At 39.3% G+C, this 22,709-nt stretch overlaps 1 protein-coding gene and 1 non-coding gene across 2 annotated transcripts in view; both read left to right on the plus strand.

Moving 5' to 3' along the window:
- Nucleotides 1-3,961: 3,961 nt before the first annotated feature.
- The window catches only part of WDR49 (WD repeat domain 49), a 135,250-nt gene continuing 116,502 nt past the window's right edge, over nucleotides 3,962-22,709 (plus strand). The window contains exons 1-2 of the mRNA XM_070403635.1: nucleotides 3,962-4,012; nucleotides 4,365-4,577. Coding sequence (XP_070259736.1) covers nucleotides 4,434-4,577 — 144 coding nt within the window. The 5' untranslated portion in view covers nucleotides 3,962-4,012; nucleotides 4,365-4,433. The remainder of the gene's footprint in view (nucleotides 4,013-4,364; nucleotides 4,578-22,709) is intronic.
- Nucleotides 13,981-14,085, plus strand: LOC139004568 (U6 spliceosomal RNA). The gene has a single exon (XR_011470442.1). It is a non-coding gene; the product is annotated as a U6 spliceosomal RNA (small nuclear RNA).

The raw sequence follows: 22,709 nt of genomic DNA on the forward strand, positions 1-22,709 counted from the left end.
GACCTGCTTTCTCAAAAGATAGGATTAATTTAAAACCAACATTTACTGTTTTATGGGACAGAGAGCTGTGTCTCATTCATCTTTGCTTTTCTGGTGCTAGAGTAGTGCCTGGCACAGAGTAGGTCCTCAACACATTTTCATCTTACATAGAAATTATATGTATAAAAGCAAGAAATGCTTGGTTTCAAGAGTGCTTGAATAGTGTACTAAGAGTGTCTTGAAGATGCACTCTCAAATTTTGTTTCCCTCATTTTTTTTTAAATCGTGGAATCATGACTCTGTTTCTGACTCAATGTCACCTATTCCCAGGACCCTGCCCTACAAACTCAAAGCTATAAGTGAATTTCACTTTCCACCCGTCTTATTTTACAAATGAGTTCACGTTGCTATACATTGTGTAGTTTTATGCAAAGCTCTGTGTTGGGCAATGTAAGGCTATAGGCATCAGTGAGGTATTGCCCTTGTTCTTAGGGAGTTAATGTAGTCAGAGAGAGTGATACCCAGGGAACTAATTATATTTTAAGGCAGAAAGAAAAAGTGCTGTGGTTAAAGTACAAACAAAATGCTGTGGTTGCAGAGGGGAAGGAGTAATTAATTCAAACTGGGAGGAGATCAGGAACAAGGAAGGAAATAAACTAATATTTATTGAGGGCTTAGAAGCTGCCAAAGGCAGGGCTGCTGCTTTCTTTCCCTCAGGCTCTGGGGGGAAGTTGTGTTGTGGCCCTGGCCAGTGTGGTTCAGTGGCAGAACATCCATTGGCCTGTGCACCGAAGGGTCTCAGGTTCGATTCCCTGTTAAGGACATGTACCTGGGTTGCAGGTTTGATCCCCAGCTCCAGTTGGGATGCATGCAGGAGGCAACCAATTGATGTTTCTCTCTCACATCAATGTTGGTCTCTCTCCCCTCCCGCATCCCTCCCTTCCCCTCTCTCTAAAAATCAAGTGAGGATTAACAAGAGCCTGGGGAGAGGAGGTTTGGCCACTGACCCATGTTGGGAAGGTTAATGTTCCAGAAAAAAGGAGACCATGGGAAGTCACCCTTCTACTGATCTGCATGGACATGGACTGGGAAAAGATTCAGCCTCAACTTGAGATGGTTCGGTGGGAAATGGGGTTGATACGAGGAAGCTGGTTTCAGTTAAAGTGAGGAGGTGTTTAGGAGAATTCTAGGCACAGATGAAGAATGTTAATAAGAATAAGCTAACCTAATAAAGCAGTGGTTCTCAACCGTGGCTGCACATTAGAATCACATGGGAATCTTTTTAAAATCCTGATGTCTGGGCCTCATCCTCCGGAAATTCTGTTTCTTTGTTATGAAGTGGGGCCACAACATTAGTAACAAAGAAACGGAATTTCCAGAGGATGAGGCCCAGACATCAGGATTTTAAAATGATCCCCAGGTGATTCTAATGTGCAGCCAAGGTTGAGAACCACTGTAATAAAGGAAAGATGAGGCCCACATTTATGTAGATGAGTATAAATTACTGAGGAAAAAGAGAGCAGGGCTTTGGGGGCGGAGTAGGGAGTTGTGGTGAGGACACGTGGGAGTGTCTACTCAATGAGGAGAGTGCATCAGTCCTAAGGTTCCAAAGGAAGCAAAGGAGAGTGGATGGGTCAGTTTGTTTTGTTTTCTTGGGTGCTTAGCTCTCCAGTGTGCTAGTGAGTGTTGGCCTGTCCCTAAAAGAGATGGGAGCAAGTGTTGGTTTGTTTGTTAGTGTTCTTTCCAACTGAAATGTCCACTCCTTGAGAGTATAGATTGTATCCATCACTACACCATTCCCCAAAGAGCCTAGCATTGGAGTGGGCGCGTGCAGATAACCACAAAATCATACTTGCTTTATGACAAGCAGGAAGGTACATTTCAGCAGAGCCAAGAGGCTAGTTATGGATTTTACAGGGTTGTGGGCATTTAACCTGAAAATGAACCACACAGTTACAAAGTAGTTTAAAGTTATTTATAGCTTTACAATCAAAAACTATTTTCTGATGCCATGATTTTACAGAAAGAAAATGGTGTCAATTGATTAACTTCTACAGTAATTTGTTAGCTGCTCATTCTATTTTCCTGTTTTGACTAATGAAAACATTTAGAGTTGCATCTGTATGAAGGCTAAGTAGCTCAGGCAGTTTGACTGTCTTAGAATAATAGTTCAGTTGGTTGGGTGTCGTCCCATGCATTGAAAGGTTGCTAGTTAGATTCCCAGTCAAGGCACATACCCAGGTTGCGGGCTACTGAGGACATGTAGGAACTAGTCAATCAATGTTTCACTCTCACATCAATGTTTCTCTCTCTCTCCTTCTACCTGCTTCTCTCTCTAAAAATCAATAAAAAATATTTAAAAAAAAGAATAATTAGAGAATTTTGCACCATCAACCAGTGGGAAACCTACTTCTCCTGCAGGTTCCCTCATTAGTGTCTCTTACTGAGCAAAGCCCACCTCTCCAGAATGCTATGATAAAACATTTTGCAAACAGTTATGGGACATAATCAGCTGATCTAAACTATTATTAATTTACAAGTTAGGATGGTATAAGACAAATTTTGTCCTTATGTGAGATTGCTTAGGGGAGTTTATAATATTAGGACTTAAAAGTGGTTTCCTAACTTACATGAAGGGCTAAACCAAAACAGGGAACTTTGTGGTAGATATATCCCTTTTGCCTTTCTGTGCCTGTGATACACATTTATAATCTACAACGCCATTCTTCCCTGTGAGCCTAGATATGATTTCAAAATCCTTCTCAATACAACACTTTAAACAGCAAGAAGTTGGGATTAGCCTGAAAGATGAACTAGACAGGTAATCATCCCTAAAAAGCTATAAACCCCTCTGGGCAAGTCCCAGGTCCAATTTAGGACTTGACATAGAGTAGGTTTTTAATAAATGATTTTTGGAATAAATGATAGACAGAGAAATAGATGAATTAAAAATGCACAAATAAAATCTCATTTATTTTTCTAAAACTGGTATAGGAATGTATGTAGGATGCTTCCTTCTCTGCTTTGTGGGAAATGTACTGCATGTCACCATTAGCCTTGTGAACACCAGCTCATAGGATGATAGAGTGGAAAGGACCTGGAGAATGTTTAGTAACAACTTTTCAGAAATGAAAAGAAGGTGCAAAGAGGGCATCGTCTATAGTTCAAGCTCTGGAAGAGGGAGCCACGCAGGCCGCTGTATTCCACACCTTACTAACCCTGTGGCCTTTGGCATTTGCTTTGTCCCTTCATCTACAAAATGGGAATTGTGTCTTATCTGCCTGTAGGGTTGTTATGAAGCTTAAGCAAGGTAAGGAATACAAAGTGCTTACTGTAGTGCCTGGCACATGGTAAATACTTTTAAAAATGTCAACATGTCCCTCCCTCTCCCACTCTTTTTCATTAATAGAAGCTGAACCAGTAATGGTACTGTAAGTAGTTTTATCATAAGGTTTATCATATTATGTTTTGCTATGTTTTTTTTTTTTATCATATGTTCAGTGAATTGAAAATTCTTTCAACCCACCCTCATTTTACATACGTAGAAACTAAGGCAAAGAGAATACAAAGAATAGGATTCTTATGAAATAAGACAAAAAAATTTCCTAAGTGCAAAACGTACAATTCCTGAGTATCACACTCATTTCTTCATCTAATCATATTGTTTCATAATACATGATATGCTTCATAGAAAATATATTTATAAAAGATGTCTTTAAATAAAACAGTGATAAAATTTAATGAAAAATGAGTGGGCTGAATTTTCCTTTTAAAAAAACTCAGCATTTTCATTGTATATTTGAACTTTCAGGTCAGTTATTAGTTGGGGGTTGGGGGGAGCAGAAAAGGGAAAGTTGTAGTTGGCTCTCTGTTGGTTGCCAGGAAACATACAAAAGCAGCAGGAACAGAGGAAACAATTGGGCATTGCTGGGAGGGTGGCCTGCAGAGGGGAGCGCTACATTGGGGCGGGGACCTGGCAGCTGCCCCATCTAATGTCTCCAGACAAGAAAAGGGAGTTTAAAACCACAACATGGTAATAGACACGAGGTTAGCCAACAAGGCTTTGAGAAGTTGCCTTGCTAATGCGTGTGAAATGAGGATTAGAAGCTGCACTCTGGGTCCGTTGCTATGAACATTGGGGGAAGAAGCTTTATCTGTTTTTAACCAAGTCAGGTCCAACCGAGTATAAGGAGGGGGTGTTTTAAAACCACTGGGCTATGGACTTGGAAAACAAGCTGTGCAATTCAGGAAGAGTGGGGTTGAGGGTTTCATTCTCCACCTCTCAGCTTAAACATCCTGCCTCCTTATTATAAGCCTTGAAATGTATGTTTATTTGAAATCCTATTGCTAAGTTGGCTTTTTTTGTTTTGTTTTGTTTTCCGAAGACACCTTTGGAAGAAAAAATAATAAAGGCATAGAAATAGTTGAAAGCTGTTGAAGGAGGTGAAGCCATTATGAGCTCCCAGAGTGCTGCACTTGAGTTGAACAAGGGGTCAGAGCCTGGGCGAGGGAGGACAGAAGGTGAAGACCACAGCACAGCTTGGCTTGAAAACCAGCTCAGTGTGGGCGACTTTGTCAAAATCCAGAGGGCCTTTGAGGTAAGCGTTCATCTCATTTACTGGAGGCTTGGACTTGCTCATGAAGGAGACTAGGATGAAAAGGAAGATTTTTCTCTTAAAATAGCTTATATATTTGATGTTTAAAAATAAGTTCATTGTATTGTATTCCATAAATGAGTGAGATCATGTGATATTTATCTTTCTCTGACTGGCTTATTTCACTTAGCATAATTCTCTCCAGTTCCATCTGTGCTGTTGCAAATGGTAAGAACTCCTTTTTTTTTTTTGACACAGACAACATGGGGGTGAGAGCATGAGTAGGGAGGATGGAGGTAATGTGGGGATAAGGACACATATGTAATAACTTAATAAATAAAGAAATTAAAAAAATAAGTTCACATGGTAACAGATGATTACTAGACTTAGTGGGGTGATCACATCATAAGGTATAAAAATGTCGCATTGCTAATTGTATACCTGAAACTAATATAACCAATATAAGATTATATACCAACTATACTTAAATAAAATATTAAAAAAGAAAAATACATAAAAGCATTATTCTTAAAAACAAAACAAACAGCAAAACAGGAAATTTTTAAAGAATTGGTCAGGCTTGGATTTAACACCAGAGTAATTTTATCCCTCCATTCTTCCAACCAAATTATATTATTTAGTATGAAATTGCTTCTGTTGAATACCATTATAGTGAAGAAGGAAAATTCATTCTTGGACAAAATTCTTCTTGGAGATCAATAAAAAGTATGGTTATGAGTAGGGAAAGCCAGGTCTCTAAGGTGACTCCCAGCAAGAACTCTTCTTGCAAATAACAGGGAAGTAAGGCTCTGGAAATGCAAATATCTGCCTCTAGTTTGAAAAAATTCTCCCTGCCTCCCCCCTGAGTGACACAGCTCCTTTTCAAAGCTGATTTTGCTACTTCATTGTCCGGAGATCCCAAGTGAGGGACCAGTCTCCCACCTTTTTTTTTTTTCTAAATATTGGAGCAGTGCCAAGAAAAACAAAATTACAAGTTTTCTTTTTAATTGCACATCTATATATATATAGCCTAAGCGACTATTCCACTGTTCGACCATTCAACCGTTTGACTAGTAGCTATGACACTCACTGACCACCGGGAGCAGACACTCAATGCACATGCATGGAAACATGGAATAGACTGATGAATTTCAGAGGGAAGCAGGAGGGGGGAGGGTAGAAAGAGATTAACCAAAGATCTTATATACATACTAGAGGCCTGGTGCATAGATATGTGCACTGGTGGGGTCCCTTGGCCTGACCTGCGGGGACGGGGCTGAAACCGGCAGTCCAACATCCCCTGAGGGGTCCCAGATTATGAGAGGGCATAGGCCAGGCTGAAGGACCCCACCGGTGTATGAATTCCTGCACTAGGCCTCTAGTATAAAATAAACCTTAAGAATCCTATATAATAAAAGGCTAATATGCAAATCAACCAAAAGGTGGAACAATCGATCACTATGACTCGCACTGACCATCAGGGGGCAGATGCTTAATGCAGGAGCTGCCCCCTGGTGGTCAGTGCACTCCCACAGGAGGAGCACTGCTCAGCCAGAAGCCAGGCTCATGGCTGGCGAGTGCAGTGGCAGTGGCAAGAGCCTCTCCTGACTCTGTGGCAGCACTAAGGATGTCCAAAAGCTCACGGACTGCGAGAGGGCGCAGGGTGGGCTGAGGGACCCCCCACCCGAGTGCACAAATTTTGTGCACCGGGACTCTAGTTTTAATTATAAATGCATAATTTATTTCTTAGTTAATTAGTTGGGAATTCTGTGGCTATGCACCATAAAGAGAATACTCATCATAATGATTTTTAGTTTCTCATCTGGGCAGGAAGAAGTGCTCTTCTGTGCTATGGAACTTAGATAGGCATGAGCCTCCATCTATTCTACTTCATTATGTTTGCTAAAATATAATCTCAGGGATTCAGAAGGTCCTCCAAGGATGCTTGGAAGTGTCCATATTAATTTGAAATAGATACACAATATTTTGGAATATTGCCTTGAAATTAACAAAGTATGATGAAATCTAACAACTATATTACCCTGTAATTGTCACAAATTTTAATCTTTAGCTATCAAAAAAAAAAAAAGTATTTGCTAACCACTGAAAAACTACTATACTGTGTTTTGTATAACAAGTTAGATTTTACCTGTGTTGATAAATTCCTGTCCCAATAACATCAATCATTTTTTTACAATAGATCTATCATATTTAGTAGCAAAGACCTGCTCTGCCCTACACTTTGCTCATTCTAATCTTTATGTATTTGTTGTCCATCCAACCCCATTTGTCTGAAAGATTTCAGGGCTGCTCATGTCCGATGCCCCAAATAAATTTGCCATATTTTGATAGATGTAGCAAACATTTTGACAGGGCATTCAGAAAAACATATCAGCAGATTATGATAGCTTTGACTTTGCAATGAATAGAAATGTGGCAGTTTTATTATGGTACTAAGAACACAAACAATTTGAATGCTCAGGTTTATTAGGAGAGTCAACATTATAATATTGATATGTTAGAGAGTGAAACTGCTTCAGAAGGTTGGGGGAGGGGCTAGGCCAGAGGTCCTCAAACTTTTTAAACAGGGGGCCAGTTCACTGTCCCTCAGACCATTGGAGGGCCGGACTACAGTTTAAAAAAAAACTATGAACAAATTCCTATGCACACTGCACATATCTTATTTTGAAGTAAAAAAACAAAACGGGAACAAATACAATATTTGTATTTGCATGTGGCCCACGGGCCGTAGTTTGAGGACCCCTGGGGAAGGCATTCTTTTCAAATTACTGATTGATTATCTGGAATAAACCCATGTGAAACTGGTCAATTCAACCTCAAGATTTTTCTTTTCTCTTCTTTTCTTTTTAACTTTAAATGCTTTAAAGGCCAGACCACTAATTTTGAAATTACCAGTTGGGAAAGCACATATTACTGATGGGAGAAGAAATTGTAGTCCAGAGCTTGCATGAATATAGAGAATCTAATGACGGTTTTAAAAAAAGAAATTGAGCTTTGCAGGTGTATTATCAAGAAAAACAATGAAGTCTGTCCATTTTTTAACAGACCCAATGCACACAGAATGGAAGAATTCAATAGCACATGTGCAAGTAGGACTACAAGTTAGGCCCTGGAGCCAACACGATTTTCAAACACAGCATGGACGCCTAGGAAGAATGATACCCTAGGCTATTTCCAGGAAGCCCAGCCCATCAGTCATGAGCATTGGGCCCACAGGTACAGATAGAGCTGCAAAAGGAAACATTGCCCTCGGCAGTTGTCCTGCAGCACAGAGCTCTAAAGGCAGTGATCTGGGGCCAATCACTAAAGATACAATCTGAGCCCCCAGAGATGTTCAGGGAGGGCACTCAGAACAAACGTGTCTTGTGGGCGAGTGGAATCTAAACACAATACACTTGTGCTAACTTCACCTCAAAGGACTGGAGAAGTTCAGTAGGCAATTGTGCTTGTCTGAGAATTGTGCTTGAGGTGTAATATATATATATATAAAGCCAACGACTGTAATGGCCATAATAACCATAACGACCGTTTGCTATGATGCCCAGTGTGGCCAGCGAACCCCTCGATCAGGGTGTGGGGCCAGCCGGCCAACCTTGCAGCCCCTCCTCCCTGCCGGATTCCCCCTGATCAGACTCTACCACCCAGATCAAGAATGGGGCAACTGGCCAAATGGCCCCTCCCTAGCCCCCCACCCCTGCCAGCCCCACCCCTCATCAACCAGCCCCCCCACAATAGGCCCACAGCCCTTCCCCCACTGGCCCACCCCTGATCACATCCCTCGCCCCAATAGTGGGCAGGAATGGACAGCCAACCTCCTGCAGCCCCTCCCCCAGCCGGCCCCACCCCTTAGGAGCCCCCACCACTCAGATTGGCCCCAAGCCCCTCTCCCCAGCTGACCCCGCCCCAGATTGCCCCCCACCCCGATCAAGGGCAGGGCTGACTGGCTAACCACCCAGGCTCCTCCCCATGACCAGCCCCTCCCCCAACTGGCCCCCCAACCCCAATTGGGGGTGGTGCCGTCCATCCAATTACCCGCAGCCCCTTCCCCCAGCCAACCACACCCTGACCGGGCCCCAATCAGGGTGGGCTGGCCGGCCAACCTCCTATCTTCTCCTCCTCCTGACAGGCCCAGCCCTGACCTGACCCAATTGGGGCCCGGGTTGGCCGGACCCCACCCATGCACAAATTGGTTCACTGGGCCTCTGGTAAAAGGAATAAATCCACAGAATGTATGATATTCTCATGCTTGGTTGTCTTTTTTTATTATTTATTTTTTATTTTTTGTCCAAAATTTTATATATGTCTGCTTTTTCCCTGCTTGACCTCTCCCCCCAGCCATTCCCACCCCGGGCAAGCCCCCATCGCCCCAGTGTCTGTGTCCATTGGTTATGCTAATATGCATGCATACAAGTCCTTTGGTTGCTCTCTAACCCCTGTTCCCCCCCCCCCCCCCCCCCCCGCCATTTGAAACTGGATCTGTTCTTATTCATCAAATTATGTTGATTATTATATCCCACAAATGAGTGAGATCATGTGATATTTATCTTTCTCCGACTGGCTTATTTCACTTAGCATATTGCTCTCCAGCTCCACCCATGCTATTGCAAATGGTAAAAGTTCTTTCTTTTTTATTCCATTGCGGTGTAGTATTCCATTGTGTAGATGTACTGAAGTTTTTAATCCACTCATCTGCTGAAGGGCACTTAGGTTGTTTTCAAATTTAGCTATTGTAAATTGTGCTGTTATGAACATAGGAGTGCATATATCCTTTCTGATTGGTGTTTCTGGTTTTTTGGGATATAGTCCTAGAAGTGGGATTACTGGGTCAAACAGGAGTTCCATTTTTAACTTTTTGAGGAAACTCCATAGTGTCTTCCAGAGTGGCTGCACCAGTCTGCATTCTCACCAGCAGTGCACAAGGGTTCCTTTTTCTCCATATCCTTGCCAGCACTTGTTTGTTGATTTGTTGATGATAGCCATTCTGACAGGTATGAGATGGTATCTCATGGTTGTTTTGATTTGCATCTCTTGTATGATTAGTTACTTTGAGCATGTTTTCATATGTCTCTCAAACTTTTGTATGTCCTCTTTTGAAAAGTGTCTATTTAGATCCTTAGCCCATTTTTTGGTTGGATCGTTTATCTTCCTTTTGTTAAGTTGTATGAGTTCCCTGTAAATTTTGGAGATTAAACGCTTATCTGAAATATCATTGGCAAATATGTTCTCCCATGCAGTGGCTTTCTTGTTGTTTTGTTGATGGTTTCTTTTGCTGTGCAGAAGCTTTTCATTTTGATGTAATCCCATTTGTTTATTTTCTCCTTAGTCTCCATTGCCCTAGGAGCTGTGTCTATAAAGATATTGCTACAACATATGTCTGCTATTTTGCTGCCTATGGAGTCTTGTAGGATTTTTATGGTTTCCCATCTTACATTTAAGTCCTTTAGCCATTTTGAGTTTGTTTTTGTGTATGGTGTAAGTTGGTGATCTACTTTTATTTTTTTGCATGTATCTGACCAAATTTCCCAACACCTTTTATTGAAGAGACTGTCTTGACTCCATTGTATGCTCTTGCCTCCTTCGTCAAATATTAATTGAGCATAATGGCTTGGGTCGATTTCTGGGTTCTCTGTTTTGTTCCATTGGTCTTATATGTCTGTTCTTGTGCCAGTACCAGGCAGTTTGGAGAACCGTGGCTTGGTAATATAGCTTGATATCTGGTATTGTGATCCCTCCAACTTTGTTCTTCTTTCTCAGGATTGCTGTGGCTATTCAGGGTCTTTTTTTATTCCAGATAAATTCTAGGAGAGTTTGTTCTAGATCTTTGAAGTATGCCGTTGATATTTTAATGGGTTTGCATTGAATCTGTAGATTGCTTTGGGTAGTATGGACATTATAATGATGTTGATTCTACCAATCCATGAACATGGTATGTTCTTCCATTTGTTTATGTCTTCCTCTATCTCTTTTTTCAATGTCCTGTAGTTTTCTGAGTACAGGTCTGTTACCTCCTTAGTTAAGTTTATTCCTAGGTATCTTATTTTTTTTGATGCAATGGTAATTGGGATTGTTTTTATTTCATTTCTCTTTCTATGAATTCATTATTGGTGTATAAAAAAGCATAGATTTTTGGGGTGTTAATTTTGTATCCTGCTACATTGCCGAATTCATTTATTAGGTCTAGTAGTTTTTTGATGGAGTCTTTGGGGTTTTGTATAAGATTATCATGTCATCTGCGAATAAGGATAATTTTACTTCTTCTTTTCCAATTTGGCTGCCTTTTATTTCTTCTTCTTGTCTGATCGCTATAGCTAGCACTTCCAGTACTATATCAAACAGTAGTGGCGAATGTGGGCATCTCTGTCTTGTTCCTGTTCTCAGGGGAAATGAGTTTAGTTTTTGCTCATTGAGTATGATGTTGGCTGTAGGTTTATCATATAAGGCTTTTATTATGTTGAGGTATGATCCCCCTATTCCCACTTTGCTGAGAGTTTTTATCAAGAAAGAGTGTTGGGTTTTGTCAAATGCTTTTTCTGCATCAATTGATATGATTATATGATTTTTGTCTCTCAATTTGTTTGCTTGGTTGTCTTTATGAAATTCTAAAGATGGCTGTAGACAGATTCTACAGCCACAATTCTGACACTAGATTCCTTTATCTTTTTATCTTTTTTTTCTGTTTGCTTATGTGGTCTGAAGAATTGTCAGACATTAGATAATGTCTATCTCCTTAATTGGCAGTGGTGATGCTTAATTGAAAAATGGGAAATTCGGTCTTTCAATTGTGGAGCAAATATTTCACACATATTTCCAAGTGAAATATTACATGCCATATAAATCTTGGCAGTAACATTTAGAAATAAAGTAAGTAATGCTTATGTTTATTGCAAGATGGTACAAATGAGTTACAATCACTTATTGTTTGAATTCCAGTTTTGCCACTTATAATGTGACTCTGCAAATCACTTAACCTTTTTGAGCCTGTTTCCTTTATTTCTGACATGGGGATCATAGGATTGTTGTGAGGACTAAGTGAGATACTGTCTGGAGAGGAGTTGAAAGAATAAGTGCTCAATTAATAGCTGTTACAAGTTCAGTGAGTAGAGGTTGAACCACATGGTTTCTAATGTCTTGATTCTTTTTTTAAAAAAAAAATAAGTTTTTATTAATTTTGGAGAGAGGAAGGGAGATGGAGAGAGGGATAGAAACATCAATTATGAGAAAGAACCATTGATTGGCTGCCTCCTGCATGTTCCCTATTGGGGATTGAGTCTACAACATGGGCATGTGCCCTGACCGGGAATCGAACCATGACCTCCTGGTTCATGGGTCGAAGCTCAACTAATGATTTGCAATGGCTGGGTTCTAATATCTTGATTCTAATTCAAATATTTCCTAAAGGCAATTACACTTCTAATAACGCTCACAATGATGTTTCTATATTCCTTTTAGTTGTGGTAGGAAGTGGGGGTAATAAACTTTGCAAAGACATAAGCTCACACAGAAGAGTACAAAAGCATCATTTTCCATCTCCTACTTTATATGTTATTAACATTCAAATTATTTTAATTGATGTCTTGATCCTCTTCTTTAGAACAACAATGTTACCTTGGTAGAAGTACTAGAAAAATTACCTGTGAATTTCATTTCCTTTCAAGTGATAGTGTCCAAAAAGCCATATGTAAGCTTGAAGAGAGGGAAACTTGTAGTATTCACAGAATAATAAAATGGCTGTTACTCAAACTTTCCTGTAGCACCTAAAATGCTTAGAGAAATGGCATGGTCTCTGGATATTCATATTATTTTGATGTGAACCATATTTTACATTTTCTTAGATACTTCAAAAACCAGCTATTGTGTGAGGAAGAATGGCTGTGGCTTGCTGATTTTATAGGAATGCTGAGAAGCAGAAATTATGGGCCAAGGGAAATGGGATGCTGGAAAAGTCTCATTGAGACCTGACATATATTGAGTTTCTTCCCAGAGTATAGCTCTGAAGGTATTTGAGTATTCGTGTGTGTGTTGTTGTTTTTTTGTAATTCCTCACTCTTGACTTCTACATGGTCGGGCATTCTGATCTTTGGTCCTAGATGTCCTGCTGCCTATTTGGCCTGGGACTATAGTTTGCCCATTTTGCTGGACTCACTGGATTGGGTCCTGACCTGCCTCTGTCAACAACCCTGCACTGTATCATCTGCTGGAGCATCTGTTCTGGCTCAGGTGATGGGCCCAAAGCCAAGGGCTGGCCCTATGCTGTCTACTCCATGCTGCCATTTGACCAAGTCCTGCTAAATCTTTAGATTTAAATAGATAGAAACAAAATCTCCTAAATGACCTGTAAAAGGTGGTGGGGTGTTTATACTCAAAGTAGAAAGGGCCAAAAAACTAGTAAATTCAGGGTGGGAACGGCATAGTAAAATTCTGATCAGGAAGTCCCCAGAGATGTTCAGGGAGGGTGCTCAGAACAAACTTGTCTTGGGGGTGAGTGGCATCTAAACACAATACACTTGTGCTAACTTTACCTCAAAGGACCAGAGAAGTTCAATAGGCCATTGTGCTTGTCTGAGAATTGTGCTTGAGGTGTAATAAAATGAATAAATCCACAGACTGAATGATATCCTCATGCTTGGTTGTCTTTTTATAAAATTCTAAAGATGGCTGAAGACAGGTTCTACAGCAGGGCCTATCAGCAATGCTTCTTTGTTCCAACAGATCACTGCCGAGGTTCTGACACCCTGCCAGGCAGGCAAGGCTCTAAGGGGATCAAGAAAATCATATTTGTCCTAGCTAGTTTGGCGCAGTGGATAGAGCATTGACTTGTGGACTGAAGGGTCCCAGGTTCGATTCCAGTCAAGGGGACATTTCTTGGTTGCAGACTCCATCCCTGGCCCTGGTCTGGGCTCTTGTGGGAGCAACCAATTGATGTGTCTCTCTCATATCGATGTTTCTCTCTCTGTGTGTCTTCCCCTCCCCTCCCTTCCTGCTCTCTAAAAAATCAATGAAAAGTATCCTTGGGTGGGGATTAACAAGAAAATGAAATTTAGTCCTTTTCTATCCCTCCACTATTTGTCCTTTTTTCTAAACTCTCAGAATTCCTCCCAATTCATTAAGTAACAGTCTTCTCTTATCTTCTCATTGTCCATTGTATCTTTGCTATCAAGTTACCCAAATGGACAGGGCTTCCTGGATGTGTCTCATGTACTACAGCTATTCTCATTTCTTGCTTCTTTCCTTTCTACCCCAGGAATCAAACACATCAACAAAAATCACCCATTCTTGTTTCATTCCCTTTCCTTAAAACCTTTAGATTTTGCTCCTCTCTGACAAAATATAAGACAGTCCAGAACAATTTTAAAAAATTAAATAAAACTTACAGTTAAAGACTGCTGCTTGCTTTGGCAGCGCATATACTAAAATTGGAACAATACAGAGAAGGTTAGCATGGCCCCTGCTCAAGGATGGCACACAAATTCGTAAAGCCTCCCCAACCCCGCCAAGAAAAACTCTGTGCATTATGTTATCCAACAAACTTCCAAATTAGGAAACCTTAATTTTTATAGAGTGTGCAAACCGAATAAAACAGCTCAAACACGATAGAGATTTCTTTCTCTATCATGTTTGAAAATAGAAAGCAGGTATTCATAATTGATGGGAAGCAAGTAGATATTCAGGTACCAAGGCTCATTTTAACTTCCACTTTCCACACTTGCCATGCATCAAGCTAGCATGGAGTGGGGGAGCATGAAGCAGCACATGGGGAAGTTTTTATGGGTCAAACTCAGATCCCAATTGCAAAGGTGACTGGAAAATGTAGACAGGTGTTTGCCCAGAAAGCAGTTCCACCCACAAGTCTTCGCGTTTAATGATAGGAACATTTTCTTCTCTCCTAATAAACCAACATGCTTTATTTTGAAAATTAAGGAGAGTCATGTGCCTAATGGTGTTTTGTGTTCTGCCTTAGCTGCCATGAAGTTAAAAGCTAAATTTAGTGTTCAACTGATAGAACTATTTTTAGCATAGATTTTGTCTGGGACAATTATCTGATATTTTCATTCTATGACTCTTGTTCTTTTATCTTGGCTTTAATGGTCCTATTGCCTATGAACCTTCTGTTGTAACTGAACTAGAACTCTTTCTGGAGATCAGTGGAGGTAAAATGATGAATACAAATTTAATTTATTTCAAGTATGGTAAGATTTTATAAAGCACTTCTGTAAGTATTTTGATATTTGATCCTCTCACCAACCTGGAATGTAGTCAGAGCAGATGTTTTTATTTCCCATTTACACATAAGGAGAATGAAGCTCAAAGCGTTTAATTGAATTACCCATGGGGCAGACAGAGCTAGGGCTCAGGGGGTAGATTGTCAACTCTCCAGCCCATTGTATGGCGTGGCTCCCACAAGACAACCTCTCTTTGGGATGTTGCTCTAAGAACTAGGATAAGGGCTTCATTAAGAAAACAAGCATGCTATGTTACTAACACACAGGCACCGTGTCTTGGTAACTTGGAATTAATGTGTAGTCAGCAAATAATCAACAATTCCTACAATGAAATCAATGCAGAAAAAGAATGGAAGAATAGAAGGAAAAGATAAGAATACCCATTGCTTTTTTAAAATTATATTTTCCTCTCTAAAGGCATTTCAATGAAGACTGTGAGAAGGCAAACAGGTAAAGCTTAATTTATAGCTCTATTACATAGTGCACAGTGCATTCAGCAGCCTCGGTCCATTCATCACCTACTGAACACGGGCAGCGGGTCAGAGCATTTTTCGCCCCGATGCCCTTAGTGGAATCAAAAACCCTATTTTGATGGCAGCAGAAAATCAGTGAGGCTCGGCAGGTCCCTCTCCTCAGCATTAGGTAATAGCGTGAAGACAAATCCAATTCCAGTGCAGCTGGCACAATTGGAAATGACAGAGGACTCTTTGGTGGTTTCACCTGACTTGTTAGAATTCATAGGTGAGGTTAGCCAACAATGTCATCACCAAAACACAGGAAGTGAAATTGTGTGTCAACATGTGAAAATGTGGTTTTCTTGAACGCTGTGGTCTTTGTGCTGAATTTTGTGACAAGTTCTAACAGCTTCATGCCTTTTCCAGTTTATCTGTGTGCTTTTGGAACAGGTGCTTATAAAACTTAACGGGGATCAGAGAGTGTTATGAGGAGTGCTTTTTGTGAACAAATAATTTAACCTTGAGCTTTGGCCAGGACTGGAACAGGAAAGGAAACCACAAAACTTGTTATAAAGGTGAGAGAAGGAAAGCAAAGGTGCTTATGGCTATTCATTTGTGGTGCATCGATGTAGCCAGACCTATAGACCAAATACTACTTTTTCAAATTTACTGAGAATTAAAAGAAAACAAGAAAGGAAATAATTGTCAGTTGTACCATTTTGATGTCACATTTCTCACATATTGCCCAGTATAGCATACCCAATGATGACACAAGACCCCACCAACTCTGTTGCTAAAAATAGGAAGCCTCTGTATTTTCCTTTTAAATGAAGAGTTTGGTGTAGATTCTCTAAACTTTCTTCCAGCTCTATAATGCATGAATTCAGGATACATTAAATTCTTTGACTCAATTTATGGTTTCTAACAAGAGGACAGCAGCCCAAGTGCCCATCAGTAGATGAGTGGACAAAAAAGCTGTGGTACATTTATACAATGGAATACTATACAGCTGTTAAAAGAAGGGAATCTAACCTATTGTGACAGCATAGATGGACCTGGAGAGTATTATGCTAAGTGAAATAAGCCAGTCAGAGAAAGACAAGGACCATATGATCTCACTTATATGTAGAATCATTCATTGTTCAGCAAAATAAACTGATGAACAAAATAGAACCAGAGGCATGGATACATGGAACAGACTGACAGCTGTCAGAGGGGAGGGAGGCAGGGGGGACTGGATGAAAGAAGGCGAAGGGATTAACTAAAGGACATAAAAGTATAACCCACAGACACAGAGAACAGTGTGGTGATAGTCAGAGGGAAAGGGAGGTGGGGGCTGGGTGGAGGTGGGCAAAGAGGGGGGGGGCTGGGAATGAAAAGAGACTTTGCTTGGGGCTATAGATGCACAATGCACTATGCAGATAAAGTTGTATTGAGTTGTACACTTGAAACCTGTATGGTTTTGTGAACCAATATCACCCAAAAAATTCAATTAAAATATTAAAAACAGTTAAAATTGTTTTTAAAAACAGTGTATGCTTAATCTTCTGTAGTGATATTTCCAAATGAAGATCATTGAAGCTCAATTGTCTCTTGGCTGCACCATTCCTCTGGCCAGGCTCTTGCCCCCAAGTTCCTAGCTTCAACAAAACAGATGCTAGTGATAAACTCATTTAGTTCTAGAGCAGATAACTGACAATGTCCACAGGCAGAGAAAAATGATATGGACAATTACACATTTCGGTGATTAAGATGATCTTTATTTAAAAGTGAAAGATAGATTTATTGATTTTTGTTTTTCCTGCAGTTGCAATTAAATTCTAATTTACCAACTGATAGCAAATCTAGTTGTTGAAATTTTGGACTGGCAAAGTTTAGTTCCAAACTTCAAATTTAGTACAGAGATTTCAAGATCTGTGCCTTCGTTAGCCACAAAATTTAAACTCCATTTATATTGGTGAGCTTTTGAATCACCAATATCATAATGTAAATGAAAATTAAAACCAACTAAAATCTATTCAAGAAAGCAAAAGGAGCAATATGAACTTGGCTGGTAAACTAATCTCTCCTCTTCTGTTGTTCAATCTCTCATGAATGTGCATTGGGAGGTGAAAATTGCAGGAGATGATATAAACTGCTGCCTCTGTTTTGGAATTACATATCTAATTTTCTCCAGAAGATGTTCATGGGGTTTGACAGCAAACACTAATACATATTCATTATCAATATGCTTTGTAACCAAGGGAAGTTGAGGCAAGTGCGACAGAATGAAGCATGAGAAAGCAGCATGTTCATTTTAAATTTAATTACAGAGATGGAGGAAAGAATGCATGTTGATAGCACATACTAATTCAGCTGTCACGAAACATTACCCCCAAATCACGCCAAATATTTGGCAGAAGAAATGTTATTTATGGTGAAGTGCTTGTTAAAACTAGCAGGTTCTGGGGAAAACAAGATTCTGAGATCCTATTAGAAATGATTTTTCATGTAGAGAAAAAGAAACATTGCCGAATTCTAATGATCTCAAGTAAATGCAGAAAAAAAAAGCAAAAAGAAAAAAAAAAGCAGCTCTCTAACTAAGGAAAGATTTCTGAGCCACACAAGATTTCTATTTATGGAATATTTTTTTGACATGGTTAAAGGTTAAATTCAGTTTGAAATGGGGAAAAACAATAATTAATATGATTCTTGTGACCTTATTATAATCTTGGTGCCTTGACCCATGTGTCATTCATTATGACCAGCCCACCTACCTTCCCCTCTTAAGTATTTGAAGAGCATACACCTTGTCTGTCTGTTCAAAGTTGGTGCTGTGAGCTTACAATAGAGTTTGACATGGAACGGGCACTTAATGTATATTTGTTTAATAAATAAATAAACCTACCCCATTCTAGCCTGTGTGCTGTACATACTCAATACACATTTATTAATGAATAGATCAATAGATAGATATATAGATGGATAGATGAAAATATTTCTCTAAGTGTCTTACAAATCATTAGACATTACTTTTCAGGATCCGGAAGAAAATGCTAACCAATGGATAAGGGCAGTGATCCTTAGTCAGTGACATGCAAACACCCAGTCAGGTTTGACAGAGGAGAAAATACCCAGATTTCTGATCAAATTGAATTATGCTCTCTCTGTAGTTTTTAACTGTGACCTATATTCTTGTCTTGGGCAAGTCCTTATTTACTAAGTAGGAGAAAAGAAGAAAGTTTTTCTTTCATCATTTCATTATAAAATATTACTATAGGAAAATGTTAAGGGGATAAAACATAAACATTTCTGAAAGTTGGCAGGTTTTTTAAAAAATTAAGTGTCTGCTTTGGGAATGTATTGCTCTGTTTTACTAGAAAGTATGTACATGTTTAGGCTTACTAGGACTATTTTTTAGCAACCAATTGATGAGTTTTATGAAGAATGAGAAAACCACAACTTTGTTTGCAATCTCATATTTTTCTGAAGCAAGTGTAAATCTGTTCAACCATCTCCAGAGTGGGGCTTGGCAAGATATGTCAAAAACTTTAAGAATGTGTGAATTCTATGACTCAGCAATTCTGTTTCTAGGAAATTTCCCTCAGGAAATAATTGGGCAACTGAGCAAAGATGTATGTGTAAGAATGTTTGTTGCTGGCTGGTTTACATAAAACAGCAAAGAATTGGGAACATTGAAAATAATAGGAGTTTGTAAATTGTAGGTCTTCTCTGTAGAATATTGTGCCACCATTAAAAATGATGATAAAGGCCCAGCCAGCCCTGGCTCATTGGTTGAGCATTGACCTATGAACTAGGAGGTCGTGGTTTGATTCCCGCTGACTGCACATGCCTGGGCTTTAGGCTTGATCTCCATTGTGGGGCATACAGGAGGCAGCTAATCAATGATTTATCTCTTATCATTGATGTTTCTATCTCTCTCCCCCTCTCCCTTTCTTCCTTATACCAATAAAGTATTTTTAAAAAATGATGATAAAGACCAGTATTTATTGTACAAGACATAGCTTCATGATGTGGCCTAAAGTGGAAAAGCAGCAAAGATGTATATCATGATCCCATTTTGTAAATAACACACAGACATTCCTATTTTTATGGAGAAAAAAATTTGGAAGACTGATGGCATTATGGAGGATTTAGATTTGGGCTTATCTATTTCTTGGATTTTCCTATGGTAAAAACAGATTATTTTGTGCAAAATAAATAATTTAAGAAATGCACTGGCACATGCACATTGCTAATGGAAAGCACATGATCTCTCCTTTAAGAAAAATAGCCTGTCAAGTTTCTTATAAAGGGTATATTCTTGAAGGTTTGTACTTAGGTTTCCTATAAGTTACAGTGAAATCCAAATTTTGCAAAGCTCAGAAGGGAATTTTACAGAGTTTTCTTCTTTTTTTTTTAAATAGATAGGCTGCTCACTAGAACTGACTATACTGAAGAAAAGCCTTTCTAGGCAGAAGGAAATGATTTTTTTGAGTATTCTTTGAAAGGGATCCAGGGAGACAGGAAACTTTTCTAATGGTCTAAAGTTGTGCCTACTGAGAAATCAACCAGACATTCTTGCAAGAAAAACTGGAGGAAATAACTGATTATTTTCTTACATAGCAAAATAAATTTACAAACTTTATCTTAGGAAGGGCTGAATGAGAATATGCTTTCCAATGAATCTCACAGTTTTCACTTTTACCAGAAAATGAGTTCTAAGAGACAAAGGGTATTAAATTAGTACTTATTTAAGTAGATAAGTATATATGTATACAAAAATATATATCCAGTCCTGGCTGTGGTAGCTCAGTTGGATGGAGCATGGTCCTGGTTGCGGGCTCAATACTGAGTCAGGGAACATACCTTGGTGGGTATGATCTCTGGTTGGGTTATATACAGGAGGAAGCCAATGGATTTCTCTCTCTCTCTCTCTCTCTCTCTCTCTCTCTCTCTTTCTCTCTCTCTCTCTCTCTCTTGTTATATATTCAAAGATAGCTCAAAGATAAATTATTTTGCCACACACTATTGAATCTAATACAGGTTGAGAGTTTGTAGCAACTAAATCCTAGTATACACAAGCTCATTTTTAGATTGAAGGATTATTTTATCTTTCTTTCTGTGGAGTAACCTTTTGCCAAGAAGGTTAAGATAGAAATCTCCAACTCACCTAAAGTTCATAGACCAGCAGTACAAGTGGCTCAAGACAAGACAGAAACTACAATTCCTCCCAGTGATGAAATGTAGGTTTTATTTGTATGAAATAGTCTACTGGTCTTGGTGTCTGGGGATAGGTAAACTTTACTTTCACTGGGCTCACTTAGGATAGTTTATACTTGTGCCTCGAGAAAGAGCAGCTGAAACAGAGTGTGCACAGTTTCTGTTTCATGTTATGCTCAAATCTAGCATCTGCTATCAGGATGGCCATGGTTGTAGACATAGGGCTTCACATAATCGTGTTGTAGAGTCTCCTACACATATTCTTCTGCCCCACTGAGAAGTCTCTTAGAACCAGCTAGTTAGCAGCTAGGCAACCCTGATAGATAGAATCAGTTTACTTTGTTTTTATTTTAAAATTTTATTTGTTAATTTTAGAGAGAGAAAGGAAGGAGGAGAGAGAGAGAACAAGAGAGAGAGAGAGAGAGAGAGAGCAATATTTATTGTTCTACTTATTTCTGCATTCATTGGTTGATTCTTCTGCATCTATTGATATGACCATGTGGTTTTTTTCTTTCAATTTGTTTATGTGATGTATCACGTTTATTGATTTGCGTATATTGTACCATCCTTGCATCCCTGGGATAAATCCTACTTGGTCATGGTGTATGATCTTTCTGATGTACTGCTGGATCCGATTTGCTAAGATTTTGTTGAGGATTTTGGCATCTATGTTCATGAGGGATATTGGCCTGTAATTCTCTTTCATTGTGTTGTCTTTACCTGGTTTTGGTATTAGGGTGATGCTGGCTTCATAGAATGAGCTTGGAAGTGTTCCTTCCTCTTGAATTTTTTGTAGTAGTCTGAGGAGGGTAGGTTTTAGTTCTTCCTTGAATGTTTGGTAAAACTCCCCTGTGAAGCCGTCAGGCCCTGGGCTTTTGTTTGCTGGAAGCTTTCTGATGACTGCTTCAATTTCTTCCATAGTTATTGGCCTATTGAGATTTTTAGATTCTTCCTGATTGAGTTTTGGAATGTTGTATTTTTCTAGGAATTTGTCCATTTCCTCCAGGTTGTCTAGTTTGTTGGAGTACAGCTGTCCATAGTATTTTTTAACAATCATTTGTATTTCTGTGGGGTCTGTTGTTATTTCGCCTCTATCATTTCTGATTTTGTTTATTTGGGTCCTCTCTCTTTGCTTCTTGGTGAGCCTGGCTAGAGGTTTGTCAATCTTGTTTATCCTTTCAAAGAACCAGCTCTTAGTTTCATTGATTTTCTGTATTATCTTTTTGGTCTCTATGTCATTTATTTCTGCTCTAATCTTTATTATCTCCTTCCTTCTGCTCACTCTGGGGTTTTCTTGTTGCTCTCTTTCTAATTCTTTGAGTTGTAGAGTTAGATGATTTACTACCATTTTTTCTTGCTTTTTGAGATAGGCCTGTAGGGCTATAAACTTCCCTCTCAGGACTGCTTTCGTTGCGTCCCATAGGTTTTGGATTGTTGTGTTTTCATTGTCATTAGTTTCCAGGATGCTTTTAATTTCTTCTTTGATCTCATTGGTAACCCAATCAATATTTAATAACATGCTATTCAGCTTCCAAGTGTTTGAGTATTTTGGGTTGTTTTTTCTGTAGTTCATTTCTAATATTATGCCATTGTGATCTGAGAAGATGCTTGGTATGATTTCAATCTTCTTGAATTTGGATAGACTTTGTTTGTGACCCAATATGTGGTCTATTTTTGAATGTGTCTTATGAGCCCTTGAGTAGAATGTATATTCCGTGGCTTTGGGGTGAAGTGTTCTGAAGATGTCAATTAAGTCCATCTGATCAAGTGAGTCATTTAGGGTTGCTGTTTCTTTGCTGATTGTTTGTCTAGAGGATTTATCCAGTGATGTCAGTGGTGTATTAAAGTCCCCTACTATGATTGTATTGTTGTCAATCTCTCCTTTGATATCTTCCAGGAGTTTTTTTATGTATTTGGATGCTCCTGCATTGGGTGCATAAATGTTTACCAGGGTTATATCTTCTTGTTGTATTGATCCCTTTAGTATTATGAAGTGGCCTTCCTTATCTCTGGTTATGGCCTTCACTTTGAGGTCTATTTTGTCAGATATAAGTATTGCTACCCCAGCTTTCTTTTCCTTTCCATTTGCCTGGAAGATATTTTTCCATCCCTTCACTTTCAGTCTGTGTGAGTCCCTTTTAATGAGGTGGGTCTCTTGAAGACAGCAAATGTATGGGTCATGATTTTTTATCCATTCAGCCACTAGATGTCTTTTGGTTGGAGCATTTAGTCCGTTT

Source organism: Myotis yumanensis, unplaced genomic scaffold, assembly GCF_028538775.1.
Source record: "Myotis yumanensis isolate MYYU_CA2020_CCGP unplaced genomic scaffold, mMyoYum1.0.hap1 SCAF_2, whole genome shotgun sequence".
Classification (NCBI taxonomy): domain Eukaryota; kingdom Metazoa; phylum Chordata; class Mammalia; order Chiroptera; family Vespertilionidae; genus Myotis; species Myotis yumanensis.